At 46.5% G+C, this 21239-nt stretch overlaps 1 protein-coding gene across 2 annotated transcripts in view; it reads left to right on the forward strand.

Annotated features, from left to right (window-relative positions):
• The window catches only part of Ube3c (ubiquitin protein ligase E3C), a 126886-nt gene extending 107712 nt beyond the window's left edge, over positions 1–19174 (forward strand). For both annotated transcript variants that reach the window (XM_008847272.2, XM_029570507.1), the window contains 5 exons: positions 1536–1748; positions 6934–7122; positions 7219–7285; positions 13368–13498; positions 17766–19174. In XM_008847272.2, the coding sequence (XP_008845494.1) occupies positions 1536–1748; positions 6934–7122; positions 7219–7285; positions 13368–13498; positions 17766–17936 (771 nt within the window). In that variant the 3' untranslated portion in view covers positions 17937–19174. The remainder of the gene's footprint in view (positions 1–1535; positions 1749–6933; positions 7123–7218; positions 7286–13367; positions 13499–17765) is intronic.
• Positions 19175–21239: the final 2065 nt, after the last annotated feature.

The following is a 21239-nucleotide window of genomic DNA, read 5'->3' on the forward strand; positions in this document are numbered from 1 at the left end:
AACACATGTTCATCACTGGGTGAGTAAATGAAATTATCACACCACGGTAAATAAAAGAATCTTTAAAACCTGATGCATGCTATCTAATGGGAACCTTATCCTGGTGACAGAATGGGGATCCCTGAAGTTGCTCAGATACAACCAAGTACGATGAGTTTGAGGCCAGCCTGGTCTACATAGAGAGTTCCAGGACAGCTGGGGCATAGATACAACTAAGTACGAAATTCATCAAGCTGAACCTGGTGGTGCCCGCCTTTAGTCCCAGCACTTGGGAGGTAGAGGCAGGCAGATCTCTGTGAGTTTGAGGCCAGCCTGGTCTACATAGAGAGTTCCAGGACAGCTGGGGCTACAGGGAGACCCTGTCTCAAAAAGACCAAAAAAAAAAAAAAAAAACAAGAAATTCATCAAGCAAATAATTGGGGAAAGTGTTACAAGATCAAAGTAGTAATAACTTGGAGTAAAAACATCAATATGGTGGCACATGCCTTGAATCCCAGCACTCAGGAGGTCCAGACAAGCAGACCTCCGTGAGTTTGACCCTGTGCAATGAATGCTCCCACCTCCCAGGTCAGTTCCATGGCCCTGGCAATGCTCAAATACAACACACCTTCCTCCACAGGGCAGTTATGCTCCACAGACCATCAGGCTGGCGTCTCTCTACCAGCAGAGAGGCCAGTCTAGTTTACAAAGCTAGTTCTAGACCAACCAGTGCTACACAGTGAGACCTTGTCTCAAAAAGGAAAAAAAAAAAAAACAAACGAGCATCTAATGGTGGTTTTTGTTTGTTTTATTTTTCCATATACTGGAATAAAGTATTTACATATGAAAGTCACATGAAGTCTACATTTGAAACACAACCACCCTTGGTCATACACACTGTCCCTGAAGCTTTTGAATTACAGGGTCAGAGTAGGCAGCTGTGGCTGAGGTGACCAGGTGTGTAACCTCCAAAGAGCTGTGTTCAGGTCTTAGCATACCCAGCCTATGAACATTGCCCCATGTGGAAATGTACTATGTGGTCAAGTTAAAATGTAAAGAAATGCTGAATTTGCCCCAAATCCCATGACCAGTGTTTCTAACATAATGCTGTGACACAGAGCAGACACAGAAGACAGCAGTGCAGAAGCAGGAAGTGGAGAGACGCCGCTAAACACGGGGATGCTGAAGTTAACCAGAGCTGTGAGGACCCAGAGGGAGAGTGAGGGGTCTGCCGTAAAGCTGTGAGGCAGCACGCTGGTGTTTGTTGAGTTGCTCATTTGTGGTCATTTGGTGCAGCAGACCAGGAACCTATTGCACGTGCAAAGCTTAGAACACTCAGGCCTGATTCTTTATGGAAAACTTTGCTGACCTCCATTGTGGTTTGAAAGATTTGGCTCTTAAAACTCCCATTTGGTATTAGCACATGTGGTTTCGGCCCTGGCCTGACACTCACATGGCAGCCGGGTCTGGTCTCAGTACCCTGTCCCTGTGGAATCAGGCGTGTGCTGTGGTAATGCACTGAAGGCTAATCCCTGTCCACCTCTGTCTGTCTGAAGGCTCTGTATGAAAACATGCTGGTGGAGCTGCCCTTTGCTGGCTTTTTCCTGTCCAAGCTGCTGGGTACCAGTGCAGATGTGGACATTCACCACCTGGCTTCCTTGGACCCTGAAGTCTACAGGAACCTGCTGTTCCTCAAGAGCTATGAAGAGGACGTGGAGGAGCTGGGACTAAACTTCACTGTGGTGAACAACGACCTGGGGGAAGCCCAGGTAAGCGTGGGCTTGTTTTGTCTCCAGTCAGTAGGGAGGTGCTCCTGCCCCCATCACCACCACAGTGTCCTTGGTAGGTAAGGCCTGTCTCACACCGTCTGAGCTTTTGCACATTGCAGGTAGAAAGTCTGGTGGCTGGGAGTCAGCAGTCACAGCTGCCCAGCCTCCAAACTGACACCTGTTCTCAGTGTCTGCATTGACTGCCTGGCCGTCCTTCCTCTGTGGATTGGCCCTCTCAGCTGTGCTGAAGCTAGTGCTTATCTCATTCCTGTGTGGGCATGTGAATGCTGAGCTTTCCCAGAGAGCCAGTCCTCTCTTTGTAGGTGTTGGTGTGCTTCCTGCCCCGTGGCCATCCGGGTGCTCCTGGTGCTTCCCTCTGGTTTCCAAAAAGAAAGTCCTGAGTTAGAGTTAAGCCTGCCTCCCGAGTGCTGGTATTAAAAACAAGTGCCACCATACCCGGACCAAACTAGTTTTCTTAAAATATATTCATCATGATAGAATTCAAGAGATCATGAAATTCACCCTCTTAAAGTAACTAACTATTCTCAGAGTTGTGTAGCAATTACTACAACCAATTTCAGATTGTCCTAGAAAGAAACAAGTCATTCCTTGCCTCGCCTAGGCACCATGGCACACTGTCCCTTCACCTGTAGTGTGTAAATCTCTTCCCAAAACTTAAACTCCTCAAATTGCATACAAAGCAATGCGTGCTGATGTGTAATCCCAGTACTCAGGAGGCTGAGGCAGCAGAATCACAAGGCCAGGTTGGGCTATATAGCAAGACTTTGCCTGTTTGAGCAGAAAATACACCCCATCCCCATGAATGATTCATTACTACCCTGAAAACCAAACGTGGATTAAGGAAAGCACGGCTTATTTAGAAGCCAAATAAAATGAAATATTAACATAACAGCCTCAGAGCTGTAGGCAGTACCCTTCCGTACTGGAGATGGAGCCTGGAACCCGGCCCTGTGCTGGGCAGGTGCTGTGCTCATTCATTACTACCCTGAAAACCAAACGTGGATTAAGGAAAGCATGGCTTATTTAGAAGCCAAATAAAATGAAATATTAACAGCCTCAGAGCTGTAGGCAGTACCCTTGGGTACTGGAGATGGAGCCTGGAACCCGGCCCTGTGCTGGGCAGGTGCTGTGCTTCTGAGTGCGCCCTCAGCCCTGTTCTTCCTGACGTGGAGCACTGATCTTTTCTGGGGCCAGTAATTGAGTTTGGAACTATGAACATATCTTTGTCTTCAAACTGTTTTTCTAAATTTATATTATTCTTAATCTAGGTTTTTCAAAGGTCATCGGTGTAGCCAAACTTAATAACTAAGCAGAGCACTTGCCTAGCATTAATCTCACCATTAGAGAGGCACTGACCCCCTCAGGAGGCTAGCCTCATGCCTAGCCTTCACCCTCAGGTTGCAGTCACCAGCATCTCACTGTGGCAGCGCACAGGCTCAAGTTTGGGTTGTGTCCTTGTTTTTGTAGCTCCATGCCTCCTCACTGCCGTGCTGTTTCTTGTCATGAGATGTAACTCGACCTGAACTCACTAAGTAGACCAGGCTGGCCTCGAACTCACAACAATCTACCTGCCTCTGCCTCCCAGTGCTGGGATTAAAGGCATGCGCCACCACACCCAGCGTAGATTTATTTTTTAGATGGCTGGTGTTCTGGGCCAGTGAGATGGATCAGCAGGTAAAGGCACTTGCTGAGTTTGATTCCCATGACTCCCATGACTCTAGAAGGAGAGTGCGGTCTCTACAATAAAATTAAATGTGTTTTAATAAGAGAAGTATCTGTGATTGTAAAGCAGTGTGGCCTGTGCAGTGCAAGATACATGTAATTTAGAAGCAGCTCAAAAAGTTCTCAGCTCCTGGTAGAGCCAAGAAAAACTACCTAGGAGAGGCCCTTGCCAGGTGACCAGTAGCCTGCCTGGTGGGTGGTGTAGAAGAGGCTGGCGGGCCTACTCCCCAAAGAACGGGCCTTGGCTGTGTACACCTCACTGCAGATCAGGAGATCCAGTTTATGGTTCCTAAGGTGGTGGGGCTTGCAGTACCGTGGAGTAAGAAGTGAAGCCACCGCACTTCAGAATGTACAGGGTGCAGGCATTGCATGTTTTCCTGTCTGGAAGTTGAGGTTTTGATGGATCCGGTTTTGACCCAGAAGCACAGCCTACCAAGACTCTACAGAGTTCACGGAGCAGCCAGAGCAGCAGATAAGCAGTTGAGAAAGGACTCTTCATGTTGGGCCTGGTGGCTCAGTTCTGTAATCCCAGAAGGCCAAGAGTAGGTGTTGGCTAGAGCGTGAGGCTTGTACTGTTGTTAAGGACATTTTCATATACAGGAGGATGTGTTTGCTGCTGCCTGAGGCTACTGCTGACGGTAGTGTCCCTGCTATCCTCCAGAGTCTCACACGGAGGGCTTCCCCTAGAACGCCACAGACAATATTGCAGTCTGCACATTAAATGTTGCAGCTACTCAGAATTACCACTGAGTTAAGTTACATACGATAACTTATGAGCAGTTATGACAAAGTCTAATTAGAAGAAAAAAGAGGGGCTGGACAGATAGATGGTTTAGCGGTTAAGAGCACTGGCTATTCTTGCAGAAGACCCTGGTTCAAATCCCAGCACCCACATGGCAGATAACAACTGTCCGTAACTCCAGTTCCAGGAGATCTGACAGCCTCTTCTGTCTTCCGTGGGCATCGCACGACACAGGTACACTTACCTACACGGAGGCAATACACCCATACACATAAAATAAAAAAATATTAAAAAAGAAAGAAATGCAGTGATAAAGCCAGCTAACTTAGAAGCATGTAGGTATTCCTCTAGAAACAGATACAAGTAGGCGGCCTTCTGTATAGAATCGAGTTTATAAACTGTAGTGACATAAAGATCTGTAGTGGCAAATCTTCATTGTGTTAGCAGTTTGTCTTTCCTTTTAAAGTAACTGCACTACTCCCAGGTTGGTTTCCTTTAGTGTAAGCAGTATGGCCGTTGGTTAATCTAATAATGAGCATAAGTTTTAGGCTGCTAACATACACGTGTCTTCCTAGAGAACAAGGCAGAGAGAGTGTGGCCGGACAGGACCTAATCTGTGGATGGTTGGAGTGGAGTCATGAGACCTTGGTTGGAATATGCAGTTTGCTACTTGATTATGTGGCCTTAGATAAGTCACAGGGCCTTCCCTGTCGCAGGATCAGCTGTTGTGCTGTCATAGCTGAGCCTCATAAGTGCCAGGGTCAGTCCCTACCAGGAGAGCTCCCCTGTGCTATTCATTACACTGCTAGGGGTGGAACCCAGGGCCTCAAGCATGCTGGGCAAGCCCTCTCTCCACTACTGAGCCATGCCCATGACTCCCCTGTCTACTCTGAAGAACATTTTTTGTTCTTTTTATTGGTTTTGTTTTTCATTGTTGGTTTGTGAGTCTGTTTGTTTTTGCCATAGGATCTCCTTCTAGCCCCAGCTGACCAGGAACCTGCTCAGCTGTCCTCACAGAGCTCCACCTGCCTCTGCCTCCCAAATGCTGGGATTAAGGGTGTGCACCACCACACCCCAACTTTTGAAGGACATTCTATTGTGCCTATCAGACTTGGAATTGTAGCACATGTTTGGGTGACTTTTAAATAAATACACATAGATGTTTAGATTTAGCCTGAGAGAGAATTTTATATATTAAAGTTACTAGAAATATCACTGTTGTCTGATTAGGCAGGGTAATTGGTGACTTTGGAAGTTCCTTTAACTGAAAACTTGACTGCTCCTTTGTCTTCACATCACACAAGCACATCATTATCATTACCTGCCTTAATCCATTTAAGGGAAGGGCTGTTTTATATATGGATATGTAATGGCCAGCCTCAGGAGACCTAGTTAACAGATGGACTGTCAGCTGAGTACAAGCAGAGGAATTAAGGTAATGAACAGTCTTCACTCAGCCTAAAGACAATGGCTTGAAGGCCCATTGTGAGATTTGATGAGTCCTAACTTAAGAAAGTGAATTAGTAAGAAAGATCAAATGTTTAAAATGTGAAATGATGAAGAAATTAAATCAGTTTAGCCCTCAAGTTTAAAGCTGCATAACTTTTATTAAATGGGAACTAGCATACTACTCTGCCCTGGAGTACCAGATTTAGGATGATTAAGTAAAGCTCTTGACTTCACATTGAATGCCCTTCGTGGGGTATAAGAGCCACTGCTGAGGTGTGTGGTACTCAGTTGTTAGGTAAAGGTATATGAAAGCCAGGCATGGTGGGGCACACCTTTAATCCCAGCACTCTGGAGGCCCAGGCAGGTGGATCTCTGAGTTCGAGGCCAGCATGTTCTCCATAGCGAGTCCAGGCCAGCTGGGGCTACAGGGAGACCATGTCTCAAAAAGTCAAAAAAAAAAAAAAAAAAAAAAGCCACAACCCCTTCATCCAGTTATTTTAAGATTCCTTATGCATGGCTAGGTGACCCTCAGCCAGCTCCAGGAGTGTCCCTCTCTTAAGTGGTTGTAAAGAAGGTGTTTCAGAGCATGCTCTTGTAGATGAGGCTCCCACGGCTGTGGTCCCTGAAAATTCACAGCACCTGTTGCCAAGGTGAGGCCTTGGACACAATGGGACATTCAACCACACATGAGGAGAAGAGCCGTGTTCTCACTGTTTGGGAATGCCACAGCATTTCCTCCGGTGTATGTGCTCCAGGCTTAACAACTGTGAGTGCAGCTACGCTCTGAAGAAAAATGGTTTGTGTTTCGTTTTGTTCCGTTTTGTTTTTGAAGCAGTCTTACTGTGTGCTCAGGCTGGACTCGAGTTGGAGAGCTTCCAACCTCAGCCTTCCAAGTGATGGGATTATAAGCATGAGTCACTACACCCCCAACCCAAAACTATACTTGTTAACTCTCCTTCAATACACAGAAAGTTGGCTGGTCATTTACTCTTAATTGTCACCACTGTCCATTAGGTCGCGGCGCAAGCAGTGTGTAGTAAAGACAAAAATGAAGTCACAATTCCATGCTGCTCTGTTTCTGGGTACTGTGGAGGGCAGGCTTGTGGCTGATGGGAAAGACAGAAGGTGCCGCCCCCATGGGGCTGGCCTCTGAGCACAGCTGCTGTACCTCTCTAGTCTGGTTCCTGAAACATTTGTTTCTTGCTTTCATTCCTGTTGTCACACTTAGAAGCCTGTGCTTTATGTTTACAGGTGGTTGAACTGAAGTTTGGTGGGAAAGACATCCCAGTCACTGGGGCCAACCGCATCGCCTACATCCACCTGGTGGCCGACTATCGGCTGAACAAGCAGATCCGCCCACACTGCCTGGCATTCCGCCAGGGCCTGGCCAATGTCGTCAGCCTGGAGTGGCTCCGAATGTTTGACCAGCAGGAAATTCAGGTGCCCTTCACTGACTCAGGGACACAGTTGTCTCAGGAAATAAAAAGCTTTCTGAAAAATCTTCCTCCAATTTTACAATCAGTACTTTTTTTCCAGGTATTAATTTCTGGTGCACAAGTTCCCATAAGTCTGGAGGACCTAAAATCCTTTACAAACTATTCAGGTATGTGGCAGCACATTTGGGTGTGCCCTTTCAAGAAGTCAACTTTCACTGTAACCTCTTATGTGGGTAGAGCACTGCAGGATGCAGGGAGCGGAGCCCTGCCCTGTCTCCATCATCTGTTGTCTGTACAGTCTGCCTTCTTATATCTCTACTCTGGGCATGTGGTTGCTTCCAGACTTTTGCTTTTAAAATGGTACTAATCTGGGGTGGTACTCTGTAGTACAGTGTGTGCTTAGAATGTGTGAGGCCCTGGGTTGAAGCTGCAATAGATAGATGATTCATTGATTGGTGGGTGGGTGGGTGGATGGATGGATGACAGATGATAGATAGATAGATAGATAGATAGATAGATAGATAGATAGATGACAGATGATAGATAGATAGATGATAGATAGATAGATAGATAGATAGATAGATAGATAGATAGATAGATAGATAGATACATAAATAAATGAATAAATAAATGAATAAATAAATAAATAAATAAAGTACTAGTCAGCCTACCACCCAGAGAGAAACCCTAGTAAAAGACCTAGAAAATGGCTCAGTGGTGATTCCTGCTCAGACATGAGGACCTGAGTTCAAGTCTCAAGCACCCACATAAAAAGTCAAGTGTGGCCACAGCTGTTTCCTATAAGGCCTGGGCTACAGGGATCAAAGGGAACAGAAACAGGAGGGTGGCTGAGGCCTTGGCTACTAGCACAAGTCCAGGCTCCGTGAGACCCTCCCCGACAGAGTAAATCAGACAACAGGACACCAGAAGGCTGAGTGTGCACAGGTGTGACACCACATACATAACACACTAAAAATATTTGGGGTGCGGGGGCTATTTTTGAGACAGGGTCTCCTCGTAGCCCCAGCCTGAAAATTTTGTGCCCTGGGAAAATGTAAGTCACACATGGGACAGAAGTATTCAGAATGCATATCTCTAACAGATTGTATCCAAAATATGTTTTAAGAGAAAAGAAAAATTTTTTTTTTTTTTTCTGTAATGGATGCCCCCAACATGATATCATTGAATTTGAACTAATTCTCAGTTAGGGGCATTTTAAATATTTTATTTTTTATTGTTTTTATTTTGTGTGTATGAGTGTATTGCCTGCATGTGGATAAGTGCATATGCGTTGTGCAGTGCCCGCGGAGGACAAAATAGGCCATTGGATCCCCTGGAACTGGAGTTACGGACGGCTGTTAGCTGCCATGTGGGTGCTGGGATTCGAACTTGGGTCTTCTGCAAGAACAACCGGTGTTCTTAACCGCTGAGCCATCTCTGCATCCCCCTTTGTTTTGGTCTTTTTTGAGACGGTCTCCCTGTAGTCCCAGCCAGCCTGGAATTAAAAAGAAAACTTCTAAGTGCATTATTATGGAAGACAAATCCAAACATAGACAGAAGCAGTTAACCACTTCCAAAGACAACATTAAGAGAATGGTCAGAAGGAGCTGACCCCTTCAGGCGATGGCTCAACAGTTATCTGCAACTCCAGTTCCAAGGGATCCAACACCCCCTTCTGACCTCCATGGACACTGCACAACACGGGTGTACTTACCTACGTGCAGACAGTGCACTCATACACACTAAATAAAAATAATTATTTTTATTAATAATAATAAATTATTATTCTCCAGGGGCTGGAGAGATGCTCAGTGGTTAAGAGCACTGACTGCTCTTGCAGAGGACCCAGGTTCGATTCCAGCACCCACATGGCGGCTACGAACCGTCCTTAACTTCAGTTCCAGGGAAATCCGAAGCCCTCTTCTGACCTCCAAGGCATTGCACGGCACAGGTGCACTCACATACCTGCAAGCAATACACTCAATACACATAAAATAAAAATAATTTAAAAAATAATAATAAAATATCCTAGCCAGGGATGGTGACGCACACCTTTATTCCCAGCACTAGGGAGGCAGAGGCTGGGGCAGGCAGCTCTCTCTGAGTTCACGGCCAGCCTGGTCTACATAGCAAATTCTAGGTCATCTGGGGCTACAGGGAGAGCCTGTCTTAAAAAGCCAAAAATAAGGACTGGAGAGATGGCTCAGCAGTTAAGAACAGTGGTTGTTCTTGTAGAAGACCCGAGTTCGAATCCCAGCACTCACATGGTAGCTTACAACTGTCTGTAACTCTAGTCCCAGGGGATCCAACCGCCTCTTCTGACCTCTTCAGGCATTGCACGACACGGATGCACTTACCTACATGCAGGCAATACACGCATACACATAAAATAAAGATAAAATAATTGTGCCAGGCGTGGTGGTGCATGCCTTTAATCCCAGGACTCGGGAGGCAGAGGCAGGTGGATCTCTGTGAGTTCGAGGCCAGCCTGGTCTATATAGCAAGTTCCAGGTCAGCTAGGGCTACAGGGAGACCCTGTCTCAAAAAGACCAAAGAAAAAAAAAGTTTTTTTAAAAAGACAAAAATAAATAAAAATAAAATATCTTAAATAAAAGCACAAGAATTATAAAATGGGGACTGGAGAGATGGCTCAGCACTTAAGAGCACATACTCTGCCTCCAAAGGCGTGAATTCACTTCCCAATACCCACATCAGGTGACTCACAACCACCTGTAACCTCAGCAGCTCTGGGGGCGCCAGGACCTCTGGCATCGGAGGGCACGTACACTCACAAGCAACCCTCACACATGATCTAAATAAGATCTCTTTAAGATTTACATGATGAAAACTGAGGGAAGAAAAGTTGTGATAGCTCAAAGGTCAAATGTAGTGGGGAAACTACTTGGTGTTGTTACAATGGCCATTCTGACCAAGTTGACCTATAAATTCAGTCTAATCTCTGTCAGAATCCCAGAAAGGCTTTTTTTGTGGAAATCAGCAAAACTACTATTGTTTTATGTGTATAAATATACTACCTGCATGTATATAAGTGCACCCCTACAATACCCACAGAGGTCAGAAGAGGGTGTTGGGTCGCCTGGAATTGGAGTTATGGACAATCGTTAGCCACCATGTAGGTGCTAGGAATCGAACCTGGGTCCTCTGAAAGAGCAGCCAGTGGTCTGAACTGCTGAGCCATCTCCCCAGCCCCAAAACTACTAATTTTAAATTTTCTTGGGCAATATGTGGTATCTATAATTTAGCAGAACCATTTTATGGAACAAGCTAGAAGAGCGTCGTCTGATTTCAAACAGAAAAGCCACAGTAGAGGTGAGGCAGTGACGGGACAAGCACACTGACATGTCCTGGGGTTATTCACCATCAGCTGGTTTTCCAACAAACTCCCAAGACAGTCCAGATGGTTCTAGGACAGTCCCCACCTGAGGGTGAGTGAACCCACTTCACAACGGGCCCCAGTACTAGCTCAGAGTGAAGGAGCCCTGCCAGTACCTGCTAAAGCTTCTTTAAAAGAGCAGCAGGATAAGTCTTCATGACTCTGAGTTAGAACTGACAGACTGGGCTGCCTCAAAGCTACAGACTTTTGTGTTGCAAAAGATGCCATTAGGAAAATCAAGTAGGGCTGGGGCTGGGGCTCTCAAGAGGGAGAAGGAGGAGAGAAGGGGCCAAGTGTGGAGCACCTACCTGAACTTCTAGCACTCTGGAGGCAGAGGTAAAAAAATGACCACAAGCTCATGGCTAGCCTGGGCCACGTAGCACATTTCAAGTCAGTCAGGGTTACAAATAAGACTAGCTCTGAAGAGAGGACAGATCCTGCATCACACTCACTCGGGGGCCTGTTATTAAACAAACAGAAATCAGAACATAGGTGTTAAGGAGGATGTAGGGAGTGGCTCCTCAAAGAACTAAACACGGACTGCACGTGCAGCTTAGGGACATGCATATAAACCCTGGATCTGCCTCCAGCACCACCAAAAATGCCAGATAAGAGCACTGAACATCGATAGTCCAGCAGTTCTAGTCCTGGGTACGTGCGAGAAAAAGCTGAAAGCAGGTACTCAGATGCTCTGTGCCTGTGTTCGTTCCAGCACTACGCATAGTCTAAAGGGTAAAGCCACCCGTGTGTTCACTGGTGGGTATGTGGGTAAGCAGATGTATATGAGTGGGCATTGAGTCTTTAAAAACAATGCAGTTTCATTGATTTTTCTAACAGGGATGAATATTTTTCAACATTTTTATTACAAGCCAGGCACAGTGGCACACCCCTTTAATCCTGGTACTCTGGAGGCAGAGGTAGGCAGATCTCTGTGAGGGGATCAGCCTGGTATATAGTGAGTTCTAGGCTATCTGGGGATATAGGGAGATGCTGTCTTCAAACACACATTACATTGTGAGTGTAAGTGCACGCATGTGTGTGTGTGCCTATGTCGGCACTCCTATGGAGGTCAGAGAAGGGTGTGGTAGTCAGTTCTCTCCTTCCAACATGTGGGACGCAGGGATTGAACTCAGATCATCAGGTGGCTCAACAGTGGTTAAGAGCACTGGCTACTCTTGCAGAGGACCTGGGTTCAGTTCTCAGTACCCCACATGGTAGCTAACAACCATCTATAACTCCAGTTCCAGGGGAATCTGACGTCCTCTTCTGACTCCACGGACATTGCACAACACGGGTACGCTTACACACATGCAGGCAATACACGCATACACATAAAATAAAAAAAAATTTTAAGTGGTTTAAATGGTGAATTATGTATTTTACTACAAGAAAAAAAAAAAAGAAAATCAGCCAGGCGTGGTGGCCCATGCCTTTAATCCCAGCACTTGAGAGACAGAGGCAGGCAGATCTCTGTGAGTTTGAAGCCAGCCTGGTCTACATAGTGAGTTCCAGGACAGCTGGGGCTACAGGGAGAGACCCTGTCTCAAAAACACAAAAAAAGGAAAAAATTTTATAAAGTAAATAAATGTAATTTAAAAAATTTTAATACAAGCTGTACAGGGTGGCTCACAAGGCAGGAAATTTCTGTGTTCAAGGCAAGCCTGTGCTACAGTCAGACCCTCTCCACATCAGAATGAGGTAGGTGGGACAGGAAGAGAAAGAAAAGGAAAACCCCAGTCCAGGTCCTGTGTTCTGCGAAATGCCATCGTATGTGCACCATCTGTGCATCCAGAGGCAGTGGGCCATCTCTTTTGTGGCTACTGTTGCTCTAACCCTGAACTCTAAATCTTATGTAAAGGCAAATAATGCCAAAGGTCATGTTGTCCTTGCTCTCAAGTCATAAGTTTAAGAACATGCCATCACCCTGACACTCCAACCTTTCCTTTGCCAAGAAGTTGCCCTGGGTCGTCGGCCTGCCCTGTCTGCACTGAGAGCTTATACCTGTCACGGTCTCTGCTATCCCATTAAATAGGCTTAAACTACTGCCAGTTAGTGCACTTACGTTGTCTTACTGATGTTGTTTCTGTAAGTATTAACAGTGAGGGAACAATATATAGCAATTATTTCAGTTTTAGGAAGCACTTAATGAGATTAAAAGCTGTAAGTACCAGATAGTACATTTTAGAATCATGTCTAATCACAGGCAGGTCTGGTTGTTGGCCATGGTCTGAACCTTATTATCAAAAAGAGAAGCAATAAAATTAACGAGACACAGATCACATTGGCCAAATGCCTTACTCTCTTAGAAATAAGGCCCCAGTGTCTAAAATTTTTTAAATATTTATTGTTTTTATTTTACATATGTATGTATGTATTGCCTGCATGTATGTAAGTGCAACCATGTCGTGCAGTGCCCACAGAGGTCAGAAGATGGCATCAGATTCCCTGGAACTGGATTTATGGATGGTTGTTAGCCACCATGTGGGTGCTGGGAACCAAACCCAGGTCCTCTGCAAGAGCAGCCAGTGCTCTTAACTGCTGAGCCATCTCTCCAGACCCCCAGTGTCTTAACATTTTGCAGATGTGTGGCCACATGTCAGTCCCTGTTCATGTAGGGTCTCTTCCACATGGTGTTGGTTTTTAATGAGTGTCTGCTAGCCATCATCTTACACCCTCAGCACACCTGCTGTGACTCAGAGTTGCCCTCTCATGAACACATGTCACACCAAGGACCAGAGGCAGATGTCTTCCATTTTGGCCCTCACAGAGCTCAGGCTCCTCGAAACAGCGTCTACCAAGTTTGTTGCTTCTATTCTTGCATGCTTCTCAATGCAGCATTTGTTCGATTGTCCCAGGAGGCTACTCTGCTGATCATCCTGTCATTAAAATCTTTTGGAGAGTTGTAGAAGGTTTCACTGATGAAGAAAAGCGCAAGTTGCTAAAGTTTGTAACAAGCTGCTCTCGTCCCCCTCTCTTGGGGTTCAAGGTAAGCATCTTTCATGCCGTTTACTTTCAAACCAGAGTCCTGCCCACTCTCTGCTTACACAGGCTTTATTTGGTTGCCTGTTTGTTCCATTCAGTGTGGTAAGTACTTGTGCTGTCTGGCAAGCCTGTGTTCGGATGGACAGGGATTGAAATCATGAGCCTCCTCAATCCACAGTGATCCTTTTCCACCTGGGACTGAAGTGCACAGACCAAAACTGTTCTGCTGGAGATGAGCAGAGCATGAGGTTTTGGTTGTGGCTGTCATTAGTACTTCCTTTGTGTTAACAGCCTTGTTTGATCACTTCTGAAAATTATATTGCCCTTATATAACTTAGCCTGTCATTTTTAGTGATTAAAGTTGATTGGGGGTTTGAGGAGATGGCTCTGTTACTTGGTAAAGAGGCAGGGGTCAGTTTGGGTGAGTACAGGTGCTCCGCCTCCAGGAGCACTCAGGGTAGTTGAGAGCACTGGTCACGTGTAGCCAAATGCCTTCCAGGAGGTGCACATGATGTCCAGCCCTCCTTCCTTGGTCCCTTCAACAAACCGAGGTCTGATTTCGCCAAACTGCTCCAGGAAACCAATGAGTTTATTGGGTTTACTGTCAGAGCAGTGGGTGAGGGTTTACTTACAGGAGTGTGGGTGCTCCACTCTCAAGGCCACACTGGAAAGTCTATCCAGGAATAGATTATGACTACCCCACAGCTGCACAAAATGGCAAGAGACCCTCCCCACAGCTTCCTCAGCTTGTGTACCCTTAGCCCCCACCCCACCCCCATGCAACTAGGGCAGATTGGTTGGTTGGGAGGTGTGGCTGCCTCTCCCTGCCCCTCCTTTCTTCCTGAATGTAACAGTTAACAAACTTAGCTGTGATGATCCTACAACCAAGCTTGGGAAGAAGGCATCTGTCCATGGTCTGTAGGTTGGACAACAGTTCTATGCAACAACATGATAGCCTGAACTGGAAATGACAAGCTATTAGCTGGTAATGGATGCCATGAACTGGAGATATTCAAAAATCTAAGAGGAACAAGTTACTGTAGTAGGAATCAGAAGGATGAGCATGACAGCGTCTTGCTGTGGAATTCCACTATGTGAAATACCCTTAAAGACAGAGTCACAGAGCTCATTCTGGGCTACTAAGGCTGAAGTAGAGGGAGAGCGCCTTGAGGGTTTGGGGGTCGTCCCTCACTGGGTTCTGGGTTATGGTGGCAGCATAACTCTAGACATTGGGTAAAATAACTGCATCATAAATTTAGTGGCTAAATCCTATCGTAGGCCAATTACAATTTATCTACGCTATTTTAGAAAATAGGCGGGGCTGGAGAGATGACTCAGTAGTTAAGAGCACTGGCTGTTCTTGCAGAAGACCTGGGTTCAAATCCCAGCACCCACATGGTGACTAACAACCATCTATAACTCCAGTTCCAGGGGATCCAATGCCTTCTTCTGACCTCTGAGGGCATTGCACAACACGGGTGCACTTACATGCATGCATAAAATACACAGGAAATAAAAAAAATAAATAATTTTTTTAAATGGATAGTGGGGCTGGAGAGATGGCTTAGAGGTTAAAAGCACTGACTGCTCTTGCAGAGGACCCAGGTTCGATTCCTAGCACCCACATGGCAGCTACGAACCATCCTTAACTCCAGTTTCAAGGGAATCTGACGCCCTCTTCTGACCTCCGGCATTGCACTACACAGGTGCACTCACATACATGCAGGCAATACATTCATACACATAAAAAAAAAATTTAAAAAGTAATAAAAATAAAAACAGAGTAATAGGTTCATACAGCATCCTAGTTAAGTACCAAGGACTCTGACAGACCTGGAGATGAGGACCATCTGCACAGCAGTAGTGAGCTGTTCCTTCACAGAAGCAATAATCTACACTCCAGTTTGGGTACAGTGAACAACAGAGACATGGATTTCACCTGTTAGCAAATAATGTTATTCATGAAACAGAACAGAAATCATGTGAATCTCCCAGATTCCTGGGGCAAGACAAACAACCAGTTATGTTTACCAGGAATAGAAAAGTAAAGACAGCGTCAGAATCAAGACGTAGAAAGTGAAAGAAAAGAGAAACGTGAGCTGTTCCAACAAGAATTGTGCCAAGGCTGAGCTTACCTTCTAAAAGAAGACCGTGGTGGCGCATGCCTGACACGGAGCAGGGAGGGTGCCAAGCTCAAGAACCACAGGCAGCAGAGAAGCTCACAGAACACATCTGTGCCAGTTTTTAGGGAAGAAGAGCATCTGCTAGAGCTAATGACCATGGCATGTGTCTAGTAAATAGGATTGTTGCAGACAAAAAAATTATCAAATGCTATAGAAAACTGTTAAGTTACCATCAGACCACCTAGTAAATTGATGGCTTTTCTCTCTCTGAATTAATACAAATTCCCATTATACTGTATTTAATTATGTACAAAATGATGCCTTTGACTCAGATTTTGATAAAGAACCTCATTTTTTCCACTTTTAAGACTCCGCTGGAGAGATGACAGCGGTTAAGAGCATTGGCTGCTCTTGTAGAGGAGCTGGGTTCAGTTCCTAGCACCCACATGGTGGCTCTGTAACTCCAGTTCCAAGGTATCTGACACCCTCTTCTGACCTCCATGGGCATTGCACAGTATGAGAGCACTTTCATACATGCAGGCAGTGCACTCATACACATAAAATAAAAATAATAAAAAAAAATTGGGGGGTGTCTTTTTTGAAACAGGGTCTCCCTGTAGCCCCAGCCAGCACTGAACTCACTCTGTGGATCAGGCTGGCCTTGAACGCACAGAGATCCTCCTGCCCCAGCCTCCCAAGCGCTGGAACCACAGGTTTGCACCACCATGCCCGGCTAAAATATTTTTTTTAAAAAGACTCCAAGTAGGAAATTCATTAGCATTATAAAAGAGGTGATAAAATGTGGTGTTTCACCATGAAGCATATCTAGAGCCTTCATTACAGATAACTGTTGACCCTGCCAGCCAGGATTGTTCCTGTCTCAAAGACTGCAAGTCTCTCCCTTTCCCCGAGAACTGGCTCTGAAGGGACTGTGAGCCAAGACCTTATTCGCTCCCTCATTCCTGGAAGCTGTCTGCTCCAGCTTCGCTGCTCCATGGACAGAGGAAGAACATTCCAATGTGGCCACTTCACATTTAGGTTATGTAATAGCCATGCATACTGTTAAAATAATGCCAATAATGTACCATGACAATATTCTGCAAACAGTTTCAGGTTCTGGTGCAACTCTAAAGCACTTGAGGGGCTAGTGAGATGACTCTGGGTAAAGGTGCCTTCTGCCAAACCTGACAGCCTGAGTTTGAGCCCTAGAACCCAGATAGTTGAAAGAGAACCAGCTCCCAACAAGTTGTCCTCTGACCTCCACATATTTACCATGGCACATGCACCCACACACATGCACACATACACACACAATTTTAAAAAATTTGAGGCCAGTTGTGGTGTTGTACCCCTTTAGTCCTAGCACTCGGGAGGCAGAGGCAGGTGATCTCTGTGAGCCTGGTCTACATAGCAAGTGCCAGGCCAGCTGGGTGCTACAGGGAGACCCTGTCTCAAAAAGACCACAAGAAAAAATTGAAGTCATCCTTTGCTGACCCTTCAGTCAGTCGGTCCCTCTCTGCTACTTACTGTCAGCATTGGAGACTGCACTTTCCTACCATTTCTGCGTAGCATGTATACATCCACACACAAATGCACACTTAATAAATAAAATGTAATTTAAGCATTTTCTTCTTGATGTGTTTTACCTACATGTATGTGTGTGCACTCTGTGCATACCTGGTGCCCACAGAGGCCAGAAGAGGGCATCTGACTGAGTTACAGATGGTTGTGAGCCACCATGTGGGTGCTGGGAATCAAACCTGGGTCCTCTGCAAGAGCAGCCAGTGTTCTTAACTGCTGAGCCATCTCTCCAACTTCTAAAGAATACCATAACCTAAGACCAGGCATGGTGGCACATGCCTTTAGTCCCAGCACTCAGGAGGCAGAGGCTGTGAGATCAAATCCGGCCTGGTCTACATAGGGAGTTCCAGGCCAGCTGGGGCTGCAGGGAGACCTGTGTCAAAAAGACAAAGGAGGAGGGAAGGGTGGAGGGAGGGAGGGAGGGGGGAGGGAAGGGAGAGAGGGAGGCACATACTTGAGAAAGGTGACTAACTGCTGGGCAACAGTTACCTCTCTGGCAGGGCAAGAGCTAGTGGGCTTCTGACTACAGCAGGGTTCTCTGACTGTGTCCTGTGCCTTGTCTTCCAGGAGCTATACCCCGCATTCTGCATCCACAATGGAGGCTCTGACCTTGAGCGGCTCCCCACAGCCAGCACCTGCATGAACCTGCTGAAGCTCCCGGAGTTCTACGATGAGGCCCTGCTGCGGAGCAAGCTGCTCTATGCCATCGAGTGTGCCGCTGGCTTTGAGCTTAGCTGAACTGAGCCCAAAGAGCTAGATCTGACCCAACAGCAGCCAGCAGCCTGCCAGGTCCATGAGAGTACTCAGGCGTGACCCATGGCTCTCCTTGGGCCTTCTTTGTGGCATTCCTCCCCTTCTAATTTTTTAGATGATTTTATTGTGACATGGTCACTTGTGTAGATGGATATTGCTTTTTGAATAACTTAACCATTGTTATGTGCCATGTGGCTGGTTTAGTAATTTTGCCAAGAAGAGCACAGGTTTTAGGCTAGTGGCAACTCAGTGAAATTAACCAAAGATGAAGCTTTGGCCTTGGTGACCCAGTAGCATCCCCTCCTGGGTTGGGCACCTGCGTCTGCAGAGTCTGGAGCTGAGATGCAGAGCTCTGGGCCACTGCTTCTCATGTGGTTGATTGTTTACAAGCCTAATTGTAAAAACTAAAGGCATTTTTTCCTACTGCCTTTTCCCAAAGTGGTTAGGTTTGGAAAACACATAGCGATAGTATTATTTTATTTGTGCTTTTGAAGCCATTTCCCCAGGCAGGACTCGCATGCTTGTTTTCAGAATCCCACTGACCTGTGTCGTGAGGTTTGGACAGTGCTGTGTGGGTGTGAGGTGACTCCTGCACTCACTGCTCTGTTCCTGTCTCTGCCTTGTGCCTGGAGAGCTTTCGAGGGAGGAGGAGGAGGGTCCCCGCACTTCCTGAGGCAGCTGTGTCCCCTGTAGTGAGTGGTGATTGGGGATGTGGGCACTGCGGCTTCTATTAAAGTCATTTGAACCAAAGTGGCAGGCTGCGTCTCTCCGTGACCCACGCGCCCTCCTGGCCCAGCCATACTGCCGTCATCCCAGGTGTCTTGGGGGGACTCGCCGGGCCCCAGCACCTATGCTTCCTCCTGCTGTTCTGACAGGAAGACGGCATCCTTGGCGTGTGCCAGGGGAACAGCCACAGGCGATTCTCACTAGGCACTTTATCAGGGTCTGTCTTGTTGCCTGGTGACCTCTGCCTCTGCAAACGGAAAGCAGGGAAGCATCTGGGAGGCCAACATGCAAGGAATGGCCTGCAGGGAGCTGGCAAGGACTCCAGACCCAGTGTCTCCAACCAGTCCAGCATCTGTGTGGCTGGAAGCTCTTCATGCTGGTGGGGCTAGGTGACCAGAATTAGCAATATACCTTTAAGTGTGGGAAACCTGAATGACACTTTTAAGACAATGACCGTTATCAAATAAAATGTGTAATTTCTTAATTTGAATCATAAATTAAGTATTTAAGTGCTATTTGTAGCCTTGTTACACAAGAAGAATAGCATTTGTCCTTGATTTTTTTATTTTAGGACATTTATGCTGAATGTTTTACATCTTCTCATTACTTCTTAGACTGAAGACAAATTGAAGATTTGCTTATTTGTGTTTTTCCTGTCAACTCTTCTGAGCTTATTTATTTGTATGATCTAATGGAGAAATGCTTACATTAAATTTTTCCCCACAGCCATGTTGGAGTGCTGCCGCAGGTCACTGGTCGTTTGTGCTCTCCTGTGGTAGACCACATTTCCAAGTCACATCACAGGTGCACAGGGCAGGAAGCCATGTACCTATGGTCTTTGCATCTGGCTGTGCTGGGCTGGTGTCACCCCCAGAGCACAAGGAATAAGGAGCAGATCGTGGTCCAGGGTGTCGTCTCCTGGTGGATTTTGTTAAACTGCTGAGCAAATGCTTCTCCTTCGTCACTGTGGGTGCCTATTTTTGGTGACTTTTGGTGACTTTGTACTGAAACTTAAACACTGAGCTGGTGGCTGGCTATTACAGTTGTCTCTACAGACTGTTGTTCCCTGCTCAGAAAGCTTTGGGCCCTGTGGGCTCACCATGTCGGTCCTCTCCCATAATCAGAGACCAAGTGTGCTGTCACTGAGCACGCACAACCAGTGTGAGCTGCAGTGCTCCAGGCTGCTGTCAGCCAGTCTTGAGTGCAAGCCCAGGAGTGCTTGTGGCTTTGAGACACCACAGGAAGAGATACAGCAGAATTAGCCACTTTCTGGAAACTTCCTGGGACTAGCATGAGCTAAAAAGCTTTATAATTATGCCAGTGAAATAGAAATTCAGAGCCAACTTAACTCCTCTACCTCCACCAGCCACACAACAGAAAGCAAAGTGTCAGCACACGGGCGGTCCCTCGTAGGCGTATGTCTCTCCCCACCCTACCCCCATGGGCTTTTGGCAAGGGGATCCCAAGCTACCCAGACAGCTCTGCACTTGGGCAGACTCGGCAGACCTCAAGCCTCTGGTGCTGAATGGTGACCTGAGCAGACTAGGGGCTCAGAGGTGCAGTGCAGAAGTGCATGGATGCATGGAAGCCTCTGTTCCAGAAACCTGGGGGTTCACTGAGTAGTGCAGGCACCCTCACCCGAGTGCTTCGCAGCCACCACGCTTCATACACTCTGCGTGCAGCAAGTCACCACGAGTGCTCTTAAAACATTCGTTGTTGATCATGCTTTGTGGTGGTCTGTGTCGTGTTCTGACTGCTCCACTGACCAGCACTGCCTGTGTATCCTGTGTCCCTGTTCCCACAGACGTGACAGTAGTGTTGACGTCAGACCAGTTAATAGCCCTGCAGAGGATTCTATGTGTGAGGTGAAAGGAAGAACCACTTGCTTCTCATTGCAACCCAAAGTTAGAAAAACAGGGGCTGGAGGTGTACCTCAGTGGACGAGCACTTGTCTAGCATGTGTAAGAACCTGGGTTTGGGGGCTGGAGAGATGGCTCAGTGGTTAAGAGCACTGACTCCTCTTGGAGAGGACCCAGGTTCGATTCCCAGCACCCACATGGCGACTACAAACCATCCTTAACTCCAGTTCCAGGGGAATCTGAAGCCCTCTTCTGATCTCCAAGGCACTGCACGACATGGGTGCACTCACATACATGCAGGCACTCATACACATAAAAATAAAAAAGATAAAATAAGCTACATATTTTTTAAAAAGAATACTGTCCAAACTATGCATACATCCCCAGCAGTTTATCACAGAGTTAACGAGGAAGGTAGATCTGTACCAGGGAACCACATGAGATCAGCAGCTCATAGGTGGCACCAAGCCCATAGATGAGTTATTTTCTGGCCCCGTGGAGCTGAGCTACACAGTAGATTAAAATTTCTTAAACTGACTGACATTTTTCTATCTGGACTATTTGCAATCTTGGGGGCTTCTCTTTTTGAAAAAGAAGGTCTTGGTATACTTTATTAAAAAATCAGCTGCAGGTGAAGACCTCTAAACAGCCTGGTGCTCTGCTGTCCTGCCCCACCCCCACCAGCCTCCTGCCAGCCACTGCT

The sequence above is a fragment of the Nannospalax galili genome, unplaced genomic scaffold, assembly GCF_000622305.1.
Source record: "Nannospalax galili isolate Female #2095 unplaced genomic scaffold, S.galili_v1.0 scaffold302, whole genome shotgun sequence".
Classification (NCBI taxonomy): domain Eukaryota; kingdom Metazoa; phylum Chordata; class Mammalia; order Rodentia; family Spalacidae; genus Nannospalax; species Nannospalax galili.